At 45.2% G+C, this 16,651-nt stretch overlaps 1 protein-coding gene across 10 annotated transcripts in view; it reads left to right on the plus strand.

The window, feature by feature from the left end:
- The window catches only part of pitpnm2 (phosphatidylinositol transfer protein, membrane-associated 2), a 764,809-nt gene that overhangs the window by 643,799 nt on the left and 104,359 nt on the right, over positions 1–16,651 (plus strand). For 7 of the 10 annotated variants that reach the window (XM_072515369.1, XM_072515480.1, XM_072515566.1 and 4 more), the window contains 3 exons: positions 692–787; positions 5,916–6,023; positions 10,720–10,787. In XM_072515369.1, coding sequence (XP_072371470.1) covers positions 692–787; positions 5,916–6,023; positions 10,720–10,787 — 272 coding nt within the window. The remainder of the gene's footprint in view (positions 1–691; positions 788–5,915; positions 6,024–10,719; positions 10,788–16,651) is intronic. The other 3 variants (XM_072515564.1, XM_072515876.1, XM_072515519.1) reach the window with 2 other exon arrangements.

Here is a 16,651-nt window from a genome sequence, read left to right on the forward strand (position 1 = left end):
AAGGGCCTGTTTCCCTGCTGTAAACATCTACGACTCTATGACATCTATTTGAGTTAAGGAATTTCTCATCTCTGTCCTAAATGGTTGGTTGTCTATCCTGAGACTGTGTCCACATGTTCTGAATTCCCTGACCACTGGAAATAATCTCTCAGCATTCACCGTCTGTACCTCAAATAGACCAGCAACACTGGGCAGCCTGATCCAGAGTCACCCTGGCAACAGGATCAGGTGGCTGAAATACCCAAATTACATCTGGGCATTTGAGCTTTTGATCTAAACACAGACCAGCCATCACAGTAAATGAACTAATTATAACAGTAAGGTAGCAGGTAAATGGGTTCTGATTGCTAGTTTATGTACGGAGGCTCCTGTGACCTTTGCTTTAGTACATGATGCTGTAAATCTTTCACCATGTTGACAATTTATGAGGAAAAAGAGCCATAAACCAACAAATTGAACAGCCCAAATATTCTTCCCTTCTGCTTCATGTAACAGAACAAACATTGCACTTCAGTGTTTAGATGTATAGAATATTACTTGCATTGTTTCCACTGAGTTCTTGGATATATGTAATATAAATGTGCAAGTGACGTGGCAACTTTATCATGCCACTTTTTAGCAGTTACTATTTCTGCACCATGCTTATATTGGTGGTAGGTTGACCTCTGACAGATGTTTCTTTGTTTCTCAGCTAGTCCTTCACGTCACAATATAGCAGACTGGCGAATGCAGAGCATTGCTCGAGATTCTGATGACAGCTCGGATGATGAATTCTTCGATGCACAAGGTACAGATAACAATAATCATCATAATAATAATCTTTATTAGTGTCACAAGTGGGCTTACATTAGCACTGCAATGAAGTTACTGTGAAAATCCCCAAGTCACCACATTCCAGCGCCTGTTCGGGTACACGGAGGGAGAATTGAGAATGTCCAAATTACGTTACAAGCACATCTTTCGGGACATGTGGGAGGAAACCAAGCACCCGGAATAAACCCACACAGACACAGGGAGAACGTGCAGACTCCACCCAGACAGTGACCCAAGCCGGGAATCAAACCCTGGTGCTGTGAAGCAACAGTGCTACACTGCCTAGTCACTAGACTTTTAATTCCAGATATTTTACTCAGTTTAAATTCCACCACTTGCCGGAGTGGGATTTGAACACAGGTCCCCAGATCATTATCCTGGGTCTCTGGACTAGACAATACCACGATGCCACTTCCTCCTATACATTTGGCATATACCAGTACACAAAGCCTATTGAAGAGATTACTGAAGAAGTGTGATAAAATATAGAACTTACAGTGCAGAAGGAGGCCATTTGGCCCACCGAGTCTGCACCAGCCCTTGGAAAGACAACCCCACTTAAGCCCACACGTCCACCCTATCCCTGTAATCCAGTAACCCCTTCCAACCTTTGTGGACACCAAGGGGCAATTTAACATGGCCAATCCACCTAACCTTGGTGCCTTTTCTGTCCTGTACTCTTTCCTCTGTCCTTTCCGTGGCTCTGTTGCAATTATGGCAATCAGTGAATTTGCCCTTCTTTCTATGTTGTCTATGTCCTAATGCTTAGAGTCGCCAGGTATCAAATGATACCACCACAAGTAGCCATCCCAGGTGGCTACAACCTGCACATCTTTGGACTGAGAGAGGAAACTGGAGCACCCGGAGGAAATCCACGCAGACACTGGGAGAACGTGCAAACTCCACACAGACACTCAAAGCTGGAATTGAACCCGGGTCCCTGGCTCTGTGAGGCAGCAGTGCTAACCACTGTGCCACCGTGTGAGCCAATTTACCCAATCAGGCTTTTAAAATTGCAAATCTACTGACATGTTGAATGTCCAATTTGATTTGTCCATTTCCATTGGATGGCTTGCTCAGCAGCAAGGGTGTCCCACTTCATACTACATCTGTACTAATAGCTTACCCAAGCTATTCTGCATGGAATCACCACGCTTTTCAGTTACTTACGTTTTGCCAGCCCCGAACCTGAATCGAGTAGAACTTTCATATTCATATTCCTTTACTTCCATCCTTATTACTGAGTGCCTCTAAATGACATTTCAACCAGATTGTTCCTCGGACTGTCCTTCTGTAACAGCCTCCCCGAACAGGCGCCGGAATGTGGCGAGTTGGGGCTTTTCACAGTAACTTCATTTGAAGCCGACTTGTGACAATAACTGATTTTCATTTCATTTCATTTCTGTTAGATCTCACTCCAATCCTGTAGTCTGCCAGATTTGTCAGGAAGGTCTCCATCATCATTTTGTCTGTGAATCTTCTGTTGTATTGTTGCCTGTGCCCCATTGCAGAACACCCTCGAATCACCCCATAATAATAATAAGAATCTTTATTATTGTCACAAGTAGGCTTACATTAACACTACAATGAAGTTACTGTGAAAATCATATCATTGAATCCTCCATCTTTTGCGCCACTGTCAAATGTCCCATCTGTGCCGTGCACGCGGCTGGAAATTGCTGCTTTCGCAGGAATTTTGTCAAAACCTCAGACATCTGATGAAAAATTGTGCCTCTTTCTGAGACTCAAACTCCAGTGAAGACCAGGAGCCTGTCCACGTCACAATCCAATCATTTCAAAGCAGGCACTGAACCCAAAGAGAATCTCTGAAATCTTGTATAGAATCATAGAATCCCTACATTGCAGAAGGAGGTCATTCAGCCCATTGAGTCTCTACTTCAGAGGATGAAGCATTACAGATCTCTGCCTCCTAATCACTCACTCAATACCCCAGCTCACTCTGTTTATATAGGCACTTAGTCTTTAATCAAACAATGGCCATCATCCATATATCCTCAATAGCATAACAAACCAACTATAAACATTTAACATGTATGGATTTATACATCTTACACGGATCTATATGATTTTCCAAAAACATTTGACAAAGTACCATCCCGCCACCATAAGGTCAGAAATGGGGATGTTTGCGCATTATTGCGCAATCAGAGAATCATAGAATTTACAGTGCAGAAGGAGACCATTCGGCCCATTGAGTGTGCACGAGCCCCTGCAAAACTTAAGCCCCCACCTCTGCAATCCAGTAACCCCACCTAACCTTTTTGAGACTACGGGGCAATTTAGCATGGCCAATCCACCTAACTTGCACATCTTTGGACTGTGGGAGGAAACCGGAGCACCCGGAGGAGACCCACATAGACAAGCGGAAAAAGTGCAAACTCCACACAGACAGTCACCCGAGGCCGGAATTTACCCGGGTCCCTGGAGCTGTGAGGCAGCAGTGAGGCTAACCAATGTGCCACCATGCCGCCCCTAAATGTTCAGCACCATTCGTGACTCCTCAGATATGGAAGCAGTCCCTGTCCATATGCAGCAAGACCTGCTCAACTTTCAGGCTTGGGCGGATAGGTGGCAAGCAACATTTGTACCACACAAGTGTCAGGCAATGACCATCTCCAACCAGACCCTCTTATGGACTGACTTCATTAACACTACACCCTGTATACTTCATCCGATGCCAGTGCTTATGTAGTTACATTGTATATGTTGTGTTGCCCTATTATGTATTTTCTTTTATTCCCTTTTTTTCTCATGTACTTAATGATCTGTTGAGCTGCTCGCAGAAAAATACTTTTCACTGTATCTCGGTACACGTGACAATAAACAAATCCAATCCAATGATATCCAGTAGCATTGCCATCACCGAATTCCCCCATTATCAACATTTTGGGGGTTACCATTGATTAGAGATTGAACTGAACCACCCGTATAAGCACTGTGGCTACAAGAGCAGGTCAGAGGCTGTAAATTATGCAGAGAGTAACTCACCTCCTGATTTCTCAAAGCCTGTTCCCGCTTGGGTCACTGTCTGTGCGGAGTCTGCACGTTCTCCTCGTGTCTGCGTGGGTTTCCTCCGGGTGCTCCGCTTTCCTCCCACAAGTCCCGAAAGACATGCTTGTTAGGTGAATTGGACATTCTGAATTCTCCCTCTGTGTACCCGAACAGGCTCCGGAATGTGGCGACTAGGGGATTTTCACAGTAACTTCATTGCAGTTTTAATATAAGCCTACTTCTGACAGTAATAAAGACTATTATCTACAAGGCACAAGTGTAATGGAATACTCTCCACTTGCCTGGATGAGTACTGCTCCAGCAACATGCAAGAAACTTGACACAATCCAGGACAAAGCAGCCCGCGGGATTGGCACCCAATCCATCACCTTCAACCCTCACTCCCTCCTTCACCATTGGCGCACAGTGGCAACACTGTGGGTTTACCATCTACAGATGCACAGCAGCAATTTTTCAACCCTCCTGTCACAGCACTTTCCACATTTGTGACCTCTACCACCAAGAAGGACAACATCAGTAGATGCGTGGAAAGACCGTAATCTACAAGCTCCCCTCGTAGCCACACACCATTCTGACATGGAATTATATCTCCATTCCTTCACTCTTGCTGGGTCAAAATCCGAGAACTCTCTCCCTAATTGTACCGTGGACTCCAGTGGTTGAAGAAGGTGACTCATCACCACCTTCTCAAGGGAAATTCAGGATGGGCAATGAATGCTGGCTCAGCCATTAATGCCTCCACCCAGTGAAAGAATACAGACAAAATCCTAGTTAACAAAATTAAGGCCCATGGAATGTCACCCAGTGTCACCTTGAATTGGGAATTGGGTGAAGGACGGGAAACAATGTGCCCTGGTAATTGGTTGTTTTTGACACCGGAGATGGTCTCCAAGGTTCGCTGCTTTTCCTGATGTGTAGAAATGACTTGGATATTGGAATACAGAGTAAAATTTCAAAATTTTCCAAACTTGGAGGTGTGACGATGGTGAGAATGATACCAGTTGATTGAAAGTAGACATGGATAGGCTAGCAGAATGGGCAGATGAGTGGCGGATAGAATTTAGTACAGAAAAGGAGGTGTGTTTTGGCTGAAGGGATGGGGAGAGGCAATATTGACTAAATGGCCCAGTTCTAAAGGTGCACAGGCCAAAGGGACCTGGGGTTCATGTGCATAGATTTTTGAAGATGGCAGGACACATGAGGAAGTGGTTAGCAAAACATATGGGACCTCGGGCTTCATATGAGGTATTGGAATACAAAAGCAGGCAAGTGACAAACGTTTATTAATAATAATAACAATAATACAAATAATCTTTATTGTGACAAGTAGGCTTACACTAACACTGCAATCAAGTTACTGTGAAAAAGAACATAGGAACTAGGAGCAGGAGTCGGCTATCTGGCCCCTCGAGCCTGCTCCACCATTCAATGAGATCATGGCTGATCTTTTGTGGACTCAGCTCCACTTTCCGGCCCGAACACCATAACCCTTAATCCCTTTATTCTCCAAAAAACGATCTATCTTTATCTTGAAAAGCCCCTAGTCCCCACATTCCGGCACCTGTTCAGGTACATGGAGGGAGAATTCAGAATATCCAAATTACCTAACAGCACATCTTTCGGGACTTGTGGGAGGAAACCGGAGCACCCGGAGGAAACCCACGCAGACACAGGGGAACATGCAGATTCCGCACAGACGATCTTCACTGTCTGAACTCTTAATTATTTCCTGTAATTTACTCATTGTCCAGGACTGTTTCTATCACTGAATATGGGAATTATACCAATAGAGCAAGGGTCATAAAACGGGAAGGAAGGACAAGCTAGGAAATCATAGCTTCCAGCAGGCTGATTGAGGGGGATAGTGTATTGGAACTGCATTGTGTAACTGATAATGAGGATTAATGGGCCTCATGTTCCTCCTTACTGTACTCTAATGGTCATTGTTTATATAGAGGTTAAGTATTTTTTGATTTCTCTTTGTGTTTACATCCAAAGAATTCTTGCTGCCTTAGGAGGTGTCAAAATAATTCATATTCGGTCCTCATATTTCCCTTTAATCTTTCCAGAAGATTTTTCAGACAATGAGGAGATCTTCCCTCAAGAAATCACAAAATGGAATTCAAATGATTTCATTGATAAAATTGAAGCAGGTGGCGAAGCTGAAGGAGGCCAGAGTAAGTTCAAAAAGCTTCGAAGACTTTGCAGCATTTCAGTTCCGAGATGGTTGAATTCGAAGATTTGTCTCACTCCCCTCTGCTCTTTCCCCGATACCCTGAGCATTTCTCCTTTTCAACTATTTATTCAATTTTCTTTTGACAGTTAGTATTGAATCAATTTCCACCCCTCTCTCTGGACGTGCATCCCAGATCATAACAATTCATTCCATTTACAAAACATTGTCCTAATTTTTTCCCTCACCTGGCCTCCCCTGCCCCAAATTTTGAAATAGTAATCTAAAATATCAGCCATGATTGAATGGAGGAGCAGACCCGATGGGCCGAGTGGCCTAATTCTGCTCCTGTGTCTTATGGTCTTAAATTTATGTCCTAATTATTGACCGTCCTGTCGCTAGTGAACAGTTTCTCCATATCTCTCTTTAGAAGCCCCTAACAATTTTGAACACAGAATAATACAATAGGAGCAAGAACTTATTTAAATGAATGAAATGAAAATCGCTTATTGTCGCAAGTAGGCTTCAAATGAAGTTACTGTGAAAAGCCCCTAGTCGCCACATTCCGCCGCCTGTTCGGGGAGGCTGTTACGGGAATCGAACCGTGCTGCTGGCCTGCCTTGGTCTGCTTTCAAAGCCAGCGATTTAGCCCTGTGCTAAACAGCCCCTAAATATATAAAATGGAAGAGAGAGGCCAAAGTGAACAAAGATCCCTTAGAGAATGTTTTGACAAAGTTTGGACACGGAGTCATCGGACTTGAAATGTTTGCTCTTTTCTCTCCGTACAGATGCTGCCGGACTTGCTGAGGTTTTCCAGCATTTTCTCTTTCGATTAAATAAGATGTTTGTGTCAGTCTTCATGGTGGAAGGCACTAATAACGTCCCAAAAATACAGTGGGATTAGAACGCTGGTCCCCAGATTTTATCCTGGTCTCTAGATTAGTAATCCAGTAATAACGCCACTGCCTCCCCTAAATTAAATATGAGTTTGTAGGCCAGTTAGCTTAGCATCTGTTATTGGGAAAATGTTAGAGTCCATTATAAAGGATGTAATAGCAGAGCATTTAGCAATACTTAATATAATATAAATAGAACATAGAACATAGAACAATACAGCGCAGTACAGGCCCTTCGGCCCACGATGTTGCACCGAAACAAAAGCCATCTAACCTACACTATGCCATTATCATCCATATGTTTATCCAATAAACTTTTAAATGCCCTCAATGTTGGCGAGTTCACTACTGTAGCAGGTAGGGCATTCCACGGCCTCACTACTCTTTGCGTAAAGAACCTACCTCTGACCTCTGTCCTATATCTATTACCCCTCAGTTTAAAGTTATGTCCCCCTGTGCCAGCCATATCCATCCGTGGGAGAAGGCTCTCACTGTCCACCCTATCCAACCCCCTGATCAGGGGAAATGAAGGGGAAATGGGAGAGAGTTGGGTTAAGAGGAGAATTTACAGGATGGCAACCTGTAACTAGTGGAGTGCCACAGTGATCAGTGCTGGGCCACAATTATTTACAATATATATGAATGACTTGGCTGAGGGACGTTAAAGTACTAAAACCAAGTATTTGGATGACATAAAAATAGGTGGGAAGGCAAGAGGTGAGATGACACAAAGAGCCTACAGAGGGATACAAACAGATTAAGTGAGTGGGCAAAAACACGACAGATGGAATGTGTCACTGATAGTGACATTTAAGGGGCATCTTGACAAATATATGAATAGGATGGGAATAGAGGGATACGGGCCCAGGAAGTGTAGAAGATTGTAGTTTAGTCGGGCAGCATGGTCGGCAGGGGCTTGGAGGGCCGAAGGGCCTGTTCCTGTGCTGTACATTTCTTTGTTCTTTGTTCTTTGTGGTGTAGGAAAATGTAAAGTTATGGGGCGTGATTCTCCCAAAGGGAGACAAAGCCCCGACGCCGGAACGAAAACCGGACTGTTTCACTCCGGCGTCGGAGCCCGCTCCCAGCCCCCTATTCTCCCGCCTGCGGGGGGCTAGGAGCGGGGGCGCGTCTTTTACGCGCGCTGGGCCTTGGCGCCGCATAAAAAGCGGTACCGCGTAAATGACATCACCCGCGCATGCGCAGTTGTCCTCCCCGAGGCCGCCCCGCAAGAAGATGGCGGATGAATCTTGCAGGGTGGCGGAGGAAAGGAGGTCCTCCTTTAGCGAGGCCGGCCCGCCGATCGGTGGGCCCCGATCGTGGGCCAGACCCCATCGGAGGCCCCCCCGGGTGCAGGAACCCCCCCCCCCCCCCCAGCGTTCCCGCACCGTTCCAGGTGTGGCCGGCGCCGGCGGGAACCTGTCGTGTTGGAGCGGCCGCTCGGCCCATCCGGGCCGGAGCATCGCCGCAAACGGCGAGCGGCGATTCTCCGAGCGGCCCGGCGTGTTTCTCGCGCCGCTGGTTTTGGTGGGTGGGAGAATCACGTGTCAGGGCGGCGTGGCGGGACTTGCGCCGCGCCCCGGCGATTCTCCCACCCGGCGTGGGGGTGGGGAGAATACCGCCCATGCACTTTGGAGGGAGAATAAAAGCGCTGAATATTATTTAAATGGAGAATGTGCTGCGGGATTTGGGGGTCTACATGAATAAATCACAAAAAGCTAGCATGCAAGTTCAGCGGGTAATAGGGAAGACAAATGGAATGTTGGCCTTCATTTCAAAGGGATGGAGCATAAAAATAGGGAGCCTACTAAAACTATACTATACTAGACCACACCTGGAATACTGTGAGCATGTTTGATCCCCTTATCTAAGGAAAGATAGACTGGCATTCGAGACAGTCCAGAGAAAGTTCAATAGCTTGATACCGGGTATGGAGGGGTTTTCTTATGAGGAGAGGTTGAGTAGGTGGGTCTGTACTCATTGAAGTTGAGAAGAATGAGAGATAATCTTACTGAGATATTGGATTGTCAGGGACTTGACAGGGTAAATGCTGAGAGGATGTCTCCCCTTGTGGAAGAGTTTAGGACCAGAGGGCAGAATCTCATAGTCAGGGGTCGCCCATTTAAAAGCAAGGTGAGGAGGAATTCCTTCTCTCTGAGGGTGGTGAATCTGTGGAATTCTTTACTGCAGAGGGTTGTAGGAGCTTGGCTGTTAAGTATGTTCAGAGCTGAGAGAGACAGATTTTTAATCAGGAAGGGAATCGACGGTTATGGGGACAAGGCGGGGAAGTGGAGTTTCCATTGAGTGGCAGAGCAGACTCGATGGGCCGAATGGCCTATTTATGCTCCTGCGTCTTGTGGTCTTATGTTCTTGTTATCTTATACAGCCTTTGAGCCTGCTCCATCATTCAATAAGATGAGAGCTCGTCTGATTGTAGTCTTAGTTCCACTTTGCTGCTTATCCCCATTACCCGTGATTCCCTTATTTGATTAGATATCTGGCTAATTCAGCCTTGAACATATTCAGTGACACAATCTCCACTGCTTTTTGTGAAAGAGAATTCCACAGACTAATGACCCTCGGAGAGAAGAAGCTTCTGCTCAGCTCAGTCTTAAATGGGAGACCCCTTATTTTTAAACTGTGCCCATGCTTCTAATTTCCTCCATCAGAAGAAATATAATTTGAGAATCTTACCAAGCCCCCTCAGAATCTTGTCTGGTTTGATCAGGTCAGCTCAGCTTTTTTTTAAACAGATTGTCATTGAAAATTTTCATTCATAACAAACACAACCTCAACATCAAACTGCCCAGAAAATGAATATCATTTAGTACAATATCGTACAAAAGAAAAAAAAGATCTCTCATTGATATAGTGTAGATTAATTTGTTCTTAAGGGCAGCACGGTAGCATTGTGGATAGCACAATTGCTTCATAGCTCCAAGGTCCCAGGTTCGATTCCGGCTTGGGTCACTGTCTGTGCGGAGTCTGCACATCCTCCCCGTGTGTGGGTGGATTTCCTCCGGGTGCTCCGGTTTCCTCCCATAGTCCAAAGATGTGCAGGTTAGGTGGATTGGCCATGATAAATTGCCCTTAGTGTCCAAAATTGCCCTTAGTGTTGGGTGGAGGTGTTGACCTTGGGTAGGGTGCTCTTTCCAAGAGCTGGAGCAGACTCAATGGGCCGAATGGCCTCCTTCTGCACTGTAAATTCTATGATAATCTATGATTAATCTAGGACAAAGGTTCGGCACAACATCGTGGGCCGAAGGGCCTGTTCTGTGCTGTATTTTTCTATGTTCTATGTTCTAATCTCAAAGTCACTCACCATCCTGACTTGGAAATATATCACTGTTCCTTCACTGTCGCTGGGGCAAAATGCTGGAACTCTCTCTCTAATAGCACAGTGGGTGTACCTACACCACATGGACCATGGGGACGGGCAACATAAGCTGGCCTAGCCAGCGAAGCCCACATCCCGAAAAAATGAATGAAAGGAGAAACAAACTGTTCAACCTTTCCTCGTAGGCCAAACAGAGCCTCAGTTTCTCAGTGTTGACACCCTTGACGGTGTCAGCCGAGATTATGTGTCCAGGTCTCCGGGTGGAGCTTGAATCCACAATTCTCTGACTCTGGCACAAAAGCAAGATCAACTGAGCCAAGTTTTCATGAATAAATAGGAAGCAACAAAACTACTTTTGTAATAATGAGACATCAAAATGTTGCTGACACCAATTCTGTGATGTTTCTATAAGTCCCCCCACATTATTGGAAGTATGAGTGTGCTGTTACCGAATCATGTTTCTTCCACAGATGACTTGTATCAAGGACAATTGACAGACTATGTTCCTTCCTGTTCAGAGCAGCTCAATCGTATTGAGGTATGTTGGGACATTTTATTACATGAAAGATGCTGTATAAATGTCAGTTTAAAATCAGTACTTGGGAGTGAAAGGAATGATGATAATAAACACTGTGTATGGGAGAAAGATTACCGAGCAGGAAAGTGGAGGATAACAACTCAAATTTCTGACTATGATCACGCCAGAAACCATTGCAACATCAAGTCATCTAAAATCCCGTTCCTACTGCCGGTAGTGTAAACTTTATATCCCAGCAAATATATGTTTCTTTTGTGAAATGTTAGGTTTCCCCTACTCCATGCATTTTGCATAACCTGTTCTGTTCATGCTATTCCCAAACAAGCTCTGTAATCTGTAAATCTGTAAAGATTTAATCACCTGCTAATGCTCGTATTCCAAGCATTGTCTGGCATCTTTGAATCTGTCTATATATATGTTTCTGGAACATACCTCTTCATTCACCTGAGGAAGGAGCAGCGCTCCGAAAGCTAGTGTTTGAAACAAACCTGTTGGACTTTAACCTGGTGTTGTAAAACTTCTTACTGTGCTCACCCCAGTCCAACGCCGGCATCTCCACATCATGGGGAGATGTGTGAGATTGCCCAAGGATCAATTAAAATTTTGCCTGACATTCGACAATCTCAATAAAGTCACAAAAATAACTGATTTGAGAAAATGAAGTGCAGCACCACTGCTCTTGGAAAGCTGGGATGGAGATGCATTGCTGGGGCAATATAACAGGAGCTTTATCCTGCATCTATATTGTATTCTGGTCTGCAAGTACTTGATAATTGAAAAAGGATTGACCAAAATGTTTTGTTACCCAGGACTGATCAATTCTTGGAAGACAAGATTACCCGGTAAAAAGCATAGATGCAGAGGACAAATTAAAATAACCCACTTTATGAAAATGTGAAGTTATTCACTTTGGTAGGAAGAATAAAGGAGCTGAATATAATTTAAATGGAGAAATACTGCAGAAAGCGGCAGCACAGAGGGAGATGGGGGTCCTTCTGCATAGATCACAAAAAGCCACCTTAAGTTCAGCAGGTAATAGGGAAGGCAAATGGAATGGTGGATTTTATTTCTTATTTCAAAGGGAGTGGAGTATGAAAATAGGGAAGTCCTGCTAAAACTATACAGGGCACTAGTTAGACCGCACCTGCAATTCTGGGTACAGTTTTGGTCCCCTTATCTAAGGAAAGAAAAACTGGGATTGGAGGCAGCCCAGAGAAGGTTCACTGGGTTGAACCCGGGTATGGTGGGATTTTTTTTATGAGGAGAGGTTGAGTCGGTCGGGCCTGTGCTCATTGGAGTTTAGAAGAATGAGAGGTGACTTTATTGAGACATATCGGATTCTCAGGGGGTTTGACAGGGTCAATGCTGAGAGACTGTTTCCTCTTGTGGTAGAGTCTAGGACCAGAGGGCATAATCTCAGAGTAAGGGGGGGTAATCCATTTAAGATAGAGATGAGGAGGGATTTTTTCTCTGAGAGGGGTGTGAAACTGTGGAATTCTTTACCGCAGAGGCTGGGTTGTTCAGTATGTTCAAGGCTGCGATAGACAGATTTTTAATCAGTAAGGGAATCGAGGGTTACGGGGATACAGCGGGTATCTGGAGTTGAGGAATGTCAGATCAGATCAGCCATGATTGAATGGTGGAACAGACTCGATGGGCCGAATGGTCTATTTCTGCTCCTACGTCTCACGGTCTAAAATATTTAGAAGCTTAGTCAAAACTTTAAACTAATTTGAAATTTATGGAATAATCTCAATTATCTGATTTTGATTCAATGTAAAGTAGAACTTGTTGATAACTTTGAAATTGAAGGAATTCTTCAGCAAATACTGATTGAAGAAATTTAATTTTCAACATACAAGAAACCTTTGAAACGAGGCCACTCATTTCAATGTCAATCCTCAACAACCAGCTGTTACTCTGAACAGACAAAATTATCAAATTGCAATAATAATACAAATAAACCACGTTAATCTCATTTTGCCTCAACATCCAGTAAAAATAATTTAAAGACATTTCAGTTTCTGAGACTTGACAAAACTGTAGGAATGAAAAAAGTACTTTGGAGATCAACTTATCTGGTATTGTAGAAATGTACCAGGTACAAATAAAATTTGATATATTTCTGTTGAGCAGAGCTGAGCAAATGTTTAATTTAGAGAATTGCCTCTGTCCTCAGGGCACCTGGGTTCTGACTTGTCTGTGTCTCCTCAATAACTCTTCAAGCCCTGAATTTCTCTCAATATCCCTCTCACCACCGTATTATAAACATCTCTGTTGCTGATGTGCTTTCCATCCCAGACTAGCAGGCAGGGTACAGACAGAGATAACTTGCATTTAAATGATGTGGAGATGCCGGCATTGGACTGGGGTGGGTACAGTAAGAAGTCTCACAATACTCGGTTAAAGTGCAACAGGTTTGTTTGGAATCACTAGCTTTCGGAGCACTGCTCCTTCCTCAGGTGAGTCATCTGATGAAGGAGCTACGCTCCGAAAGCTAGTGATTCCAAACAAACCTGTTGTACTTTAACCTTGCATTTAAATAACAGCCTTTCACCACCTCAGGATGTCCTTCAGCTCTTCACAGCCAATGAAGTATTTGGAAGTACAGTCACTGTTGTAATCTAGGCTTCACGGTACTCTGGGTGTATCTGTAACACACAGACTGCAGCGACTTGTCAGCACCTTCTCGAGGGCAATTAAGGATGGACAATAAATTGTAGCCTAACTTGCGACATCCACATCCTGTGAAAGAATAACAAAAGTTAATTTGCATATAGCAAGGCCTCATAAACAGCAATATGATAGATAATTTGTTTTTAGTGGCATTGGTTGAGAGATCAATATTGGTCAGGGAGAACAGGCGGGACTACTCCGCTCTTTCAATAGTGCTATGGGATCTTTTATATCTACTGGAGAAGGCAGCAGGTGGGGCCTCAGTTTAAACCTGTGCCTTAAACTATGGAACCCCACCTCAGTACTGCCCACCTAACACTGCTGTGTAATTCTCCCTCAGGACTGTCCCACCAACAGTAGAGCTCTTTCTCAGTATTAACCTCCAACAGTGCAACGTTCCCTTCTCATTCCTCCAGTGCTGTCTCCTCTGACAGTGCAGTATTTCCTCAGTACTGTACTGGAGTGTGAGTCTTGAGCAATGGTGAAAACCGGGGGGTCACATGAAAATGAATGAAATGAAAATCGCTTATTGTTACGAGTAGGCTTCAATGAAGTTACTGTGAAAAGCCCCTAGTCGCCACATTCCAACGCCTGTTCGGGGAGGCTGGTACGGGAATTGAACCGTGCTGCTGGCCTGCCTTAGTCTGCTTTAAAAGCCAGCCAATTAGCCCAGTGAGCTAAACCAGCCCCTATCTAAGTTCTGAGTGCGGCAAATGAGACATTGTGTTGACCGTTGCCCACGCGCAGGGTCGCCACATTCCGCTGATTTCCGTCCATATAGTTTTTTTCCTGCCGGTATGACTGAAGTGATAGGTTCTTGAAGCAAGAGCAGGTGAAGTGAGGTGCGTGCTGACATTGACTGTGTGAACTGTGCGCTGCCGCTGAGTCCAAAGTGGAAATATTCCATTTGTTTCTGCCATTTGAAGTTGATGATAGTTCTATTAATGTTTTTTTAAAAATATGTTTTTATTAAGAATTTTTCAACAATATTTTCCACCTTACAAACAACCCCCCCCCCACCACCACAAACGATGTCCCCTCTCCCCCCCTGGGCTGCTGCGGCTGCTGTCCGACCTTCATCTAACGCTCCGCGAGATGGTCTAGGAACGGTTGCCACTGCCTGTAGAACCCCTGCGCAGACCCTCTCAAGGCAAACTTTATCCTTTCCAACTTGATAAACCCTGCCATATCATTTATCCAGGCCTCCATGCTGGGGGGCTTCGCCTCCTTCCACATTAGCAATATCCTTTGCCGGGCTACTAGGGACGCAAAGGCCAGAATGCCGGCCTCTTTCGCCTCCTGCACTCCCGGCTCGCCACTACTCCAAATAGTGCTAGCCCCCAGCTTGGCTTGACCCGGACTTTCACTACCTTAGATACTGTTCCCGCAACACCCCTCCAGAACCCCTCCAGTGCCGGGCATGACCAAAACATACGGACATGGTTCGCCGGACTTCCTGAGCACCTCCCACATCTGTCCTCCACCCCAAAGAACCTACTCAGCCTCGCCCCTGTCATATGTGCTCTATGAACCACCTTAAATTGTATCAGGCTGAGCCTGGCACACGAGGAAGAGGAATTAACCCTACTTAGGGCATCAGCCCATAGCCCCTCCTCAATCTCCTCCTCCCATTTACCCTTCAGCTCCTCTGCCAAAGCCTCCCCCTCTTCTTTCATACCCTCCTGTTATATCGCCGACACCTTGCCCTCTCCGACCCATATGCCCAAAATCACCCTATCTTGAATCCCCTGTGCCGGGAGTAGCGGAAATTCCCTCACCTGCCGCCTCACAAACAGCCTCACTTGCATGTACCTGAAAGCATTTCCCGGGGGTAGCCCAAACTTCTCCTCCAGCGCCCCTAAGCTCGCAAACGTCCCGTCAATGAACAGGTCCCCCATTCTTCTAATCCCTGCCCGATGCCAGCTCTGAACCCCCCTGTCCATCCTTCCTGGGACAAACCGATGGTTGTCTCTGATCGGGGACCACACCGATGCTCCCATCGCACCCCTGTGCCGTCTCCACTGCCCCCAGATCTTTAGCGTTGCCGCCACCACCGGGCTCGTGGTGTACTTTGTTGGCGAGATCGGCAGCGGTGCCATCACCAGCGCCCCCAGACTCGTTCCTTTGCAGGACGCCATCTCCAACCTCTTCCACGCCGCCCCCTCTCCCTCCATCACCCACTTACGGATCATTGCCACGTTGGCTGCCCAATAGTAACCACCCAATATTAATATGTTAACGATTAACCATTTTCTATAACACTTATGAAATATTCGACGTATATTAAAACGTATTTAATCTTATTCATGGGATCATGGTTAGTGAACAAGCCCAATTTCAATCTTGCGGCCCACCGGGATGAAGGAGGGTCACTCACTCGCCCAGGTTGTCCATCACTGGTCTTGAGTCTCTGGAGTCAGAGGAAAGTGTTATCCCTGAGTCCAGGCTGAGCCCTGTGGTAAGATATTCACTGCCTCTATATTACTGTTTGATCAGTTGGCAACCTGTCCATTTTCTGCCATTCCTTGAGGCTGTGAGATGATATATTTCACTACCACAACCTGCATTTCATCTTGTACACTCCCAGGAACAGGACATTTACCTCAGAACTTGAAATAGTCGACATAACAGGGATTCAAATTTGTGGTGCAAAGTCTGCTGAGCTCTACCTGCTTGTCATAAGCGCAGCAGTGATATTGAAAACCACTAAACTTTCACAATATTTTCCTCTACAATTTAAGCTAAAACCAGATCCCCCACCTTTCCACAATAAGAATTGGGATTCCCTGATTAAGATTGTTTTATCTATAAAGATTGACTTGTCAACAGCATTGACTTCTCAACAGCTGCTGCTCTGTGCTCTCTGTGGATCTGCTCAACTGCAGGTGCCAGAGGAGATCCATCCTCGAGATCAGAAAAATGCTGCCGGTTCTTGATACGCCTTCTGGCCAGCACCATACATGTCCATGACCCCTAGAGGGATAAAGATTGGCTACAACTCTATTAACCTCTTTCCATAACAACCCACCTGTAGAAAAAGGTACTTATTTTCTACGCATTATGTTATCCAGTATCTTAAATTCCCAAATCACAAAAGGAACATAAATGGGAGCTGGAATATCCTCTTGAGCCTACTCAACCATTCCAAAATCTTGGCTGACCTACCTCAATTCTATTTTCCCACCCTA

Source organism: Scyliorhinus torazame, chromosome 1, assembly GCF_047496885.1.
Source record: "Scyliorhinus torazame isolate Kashiwa2021f chromosome 1, sScyTor2.1, whole genome shotgun sequence".
NCBI classification, from domain to species: Eukaryota; Metazoa; Chordata; class Chondrichthyes; order Carcharhiniformes; family Scyliorhinidae; genus Scyliorhinus; species Scyliorhinus torazame.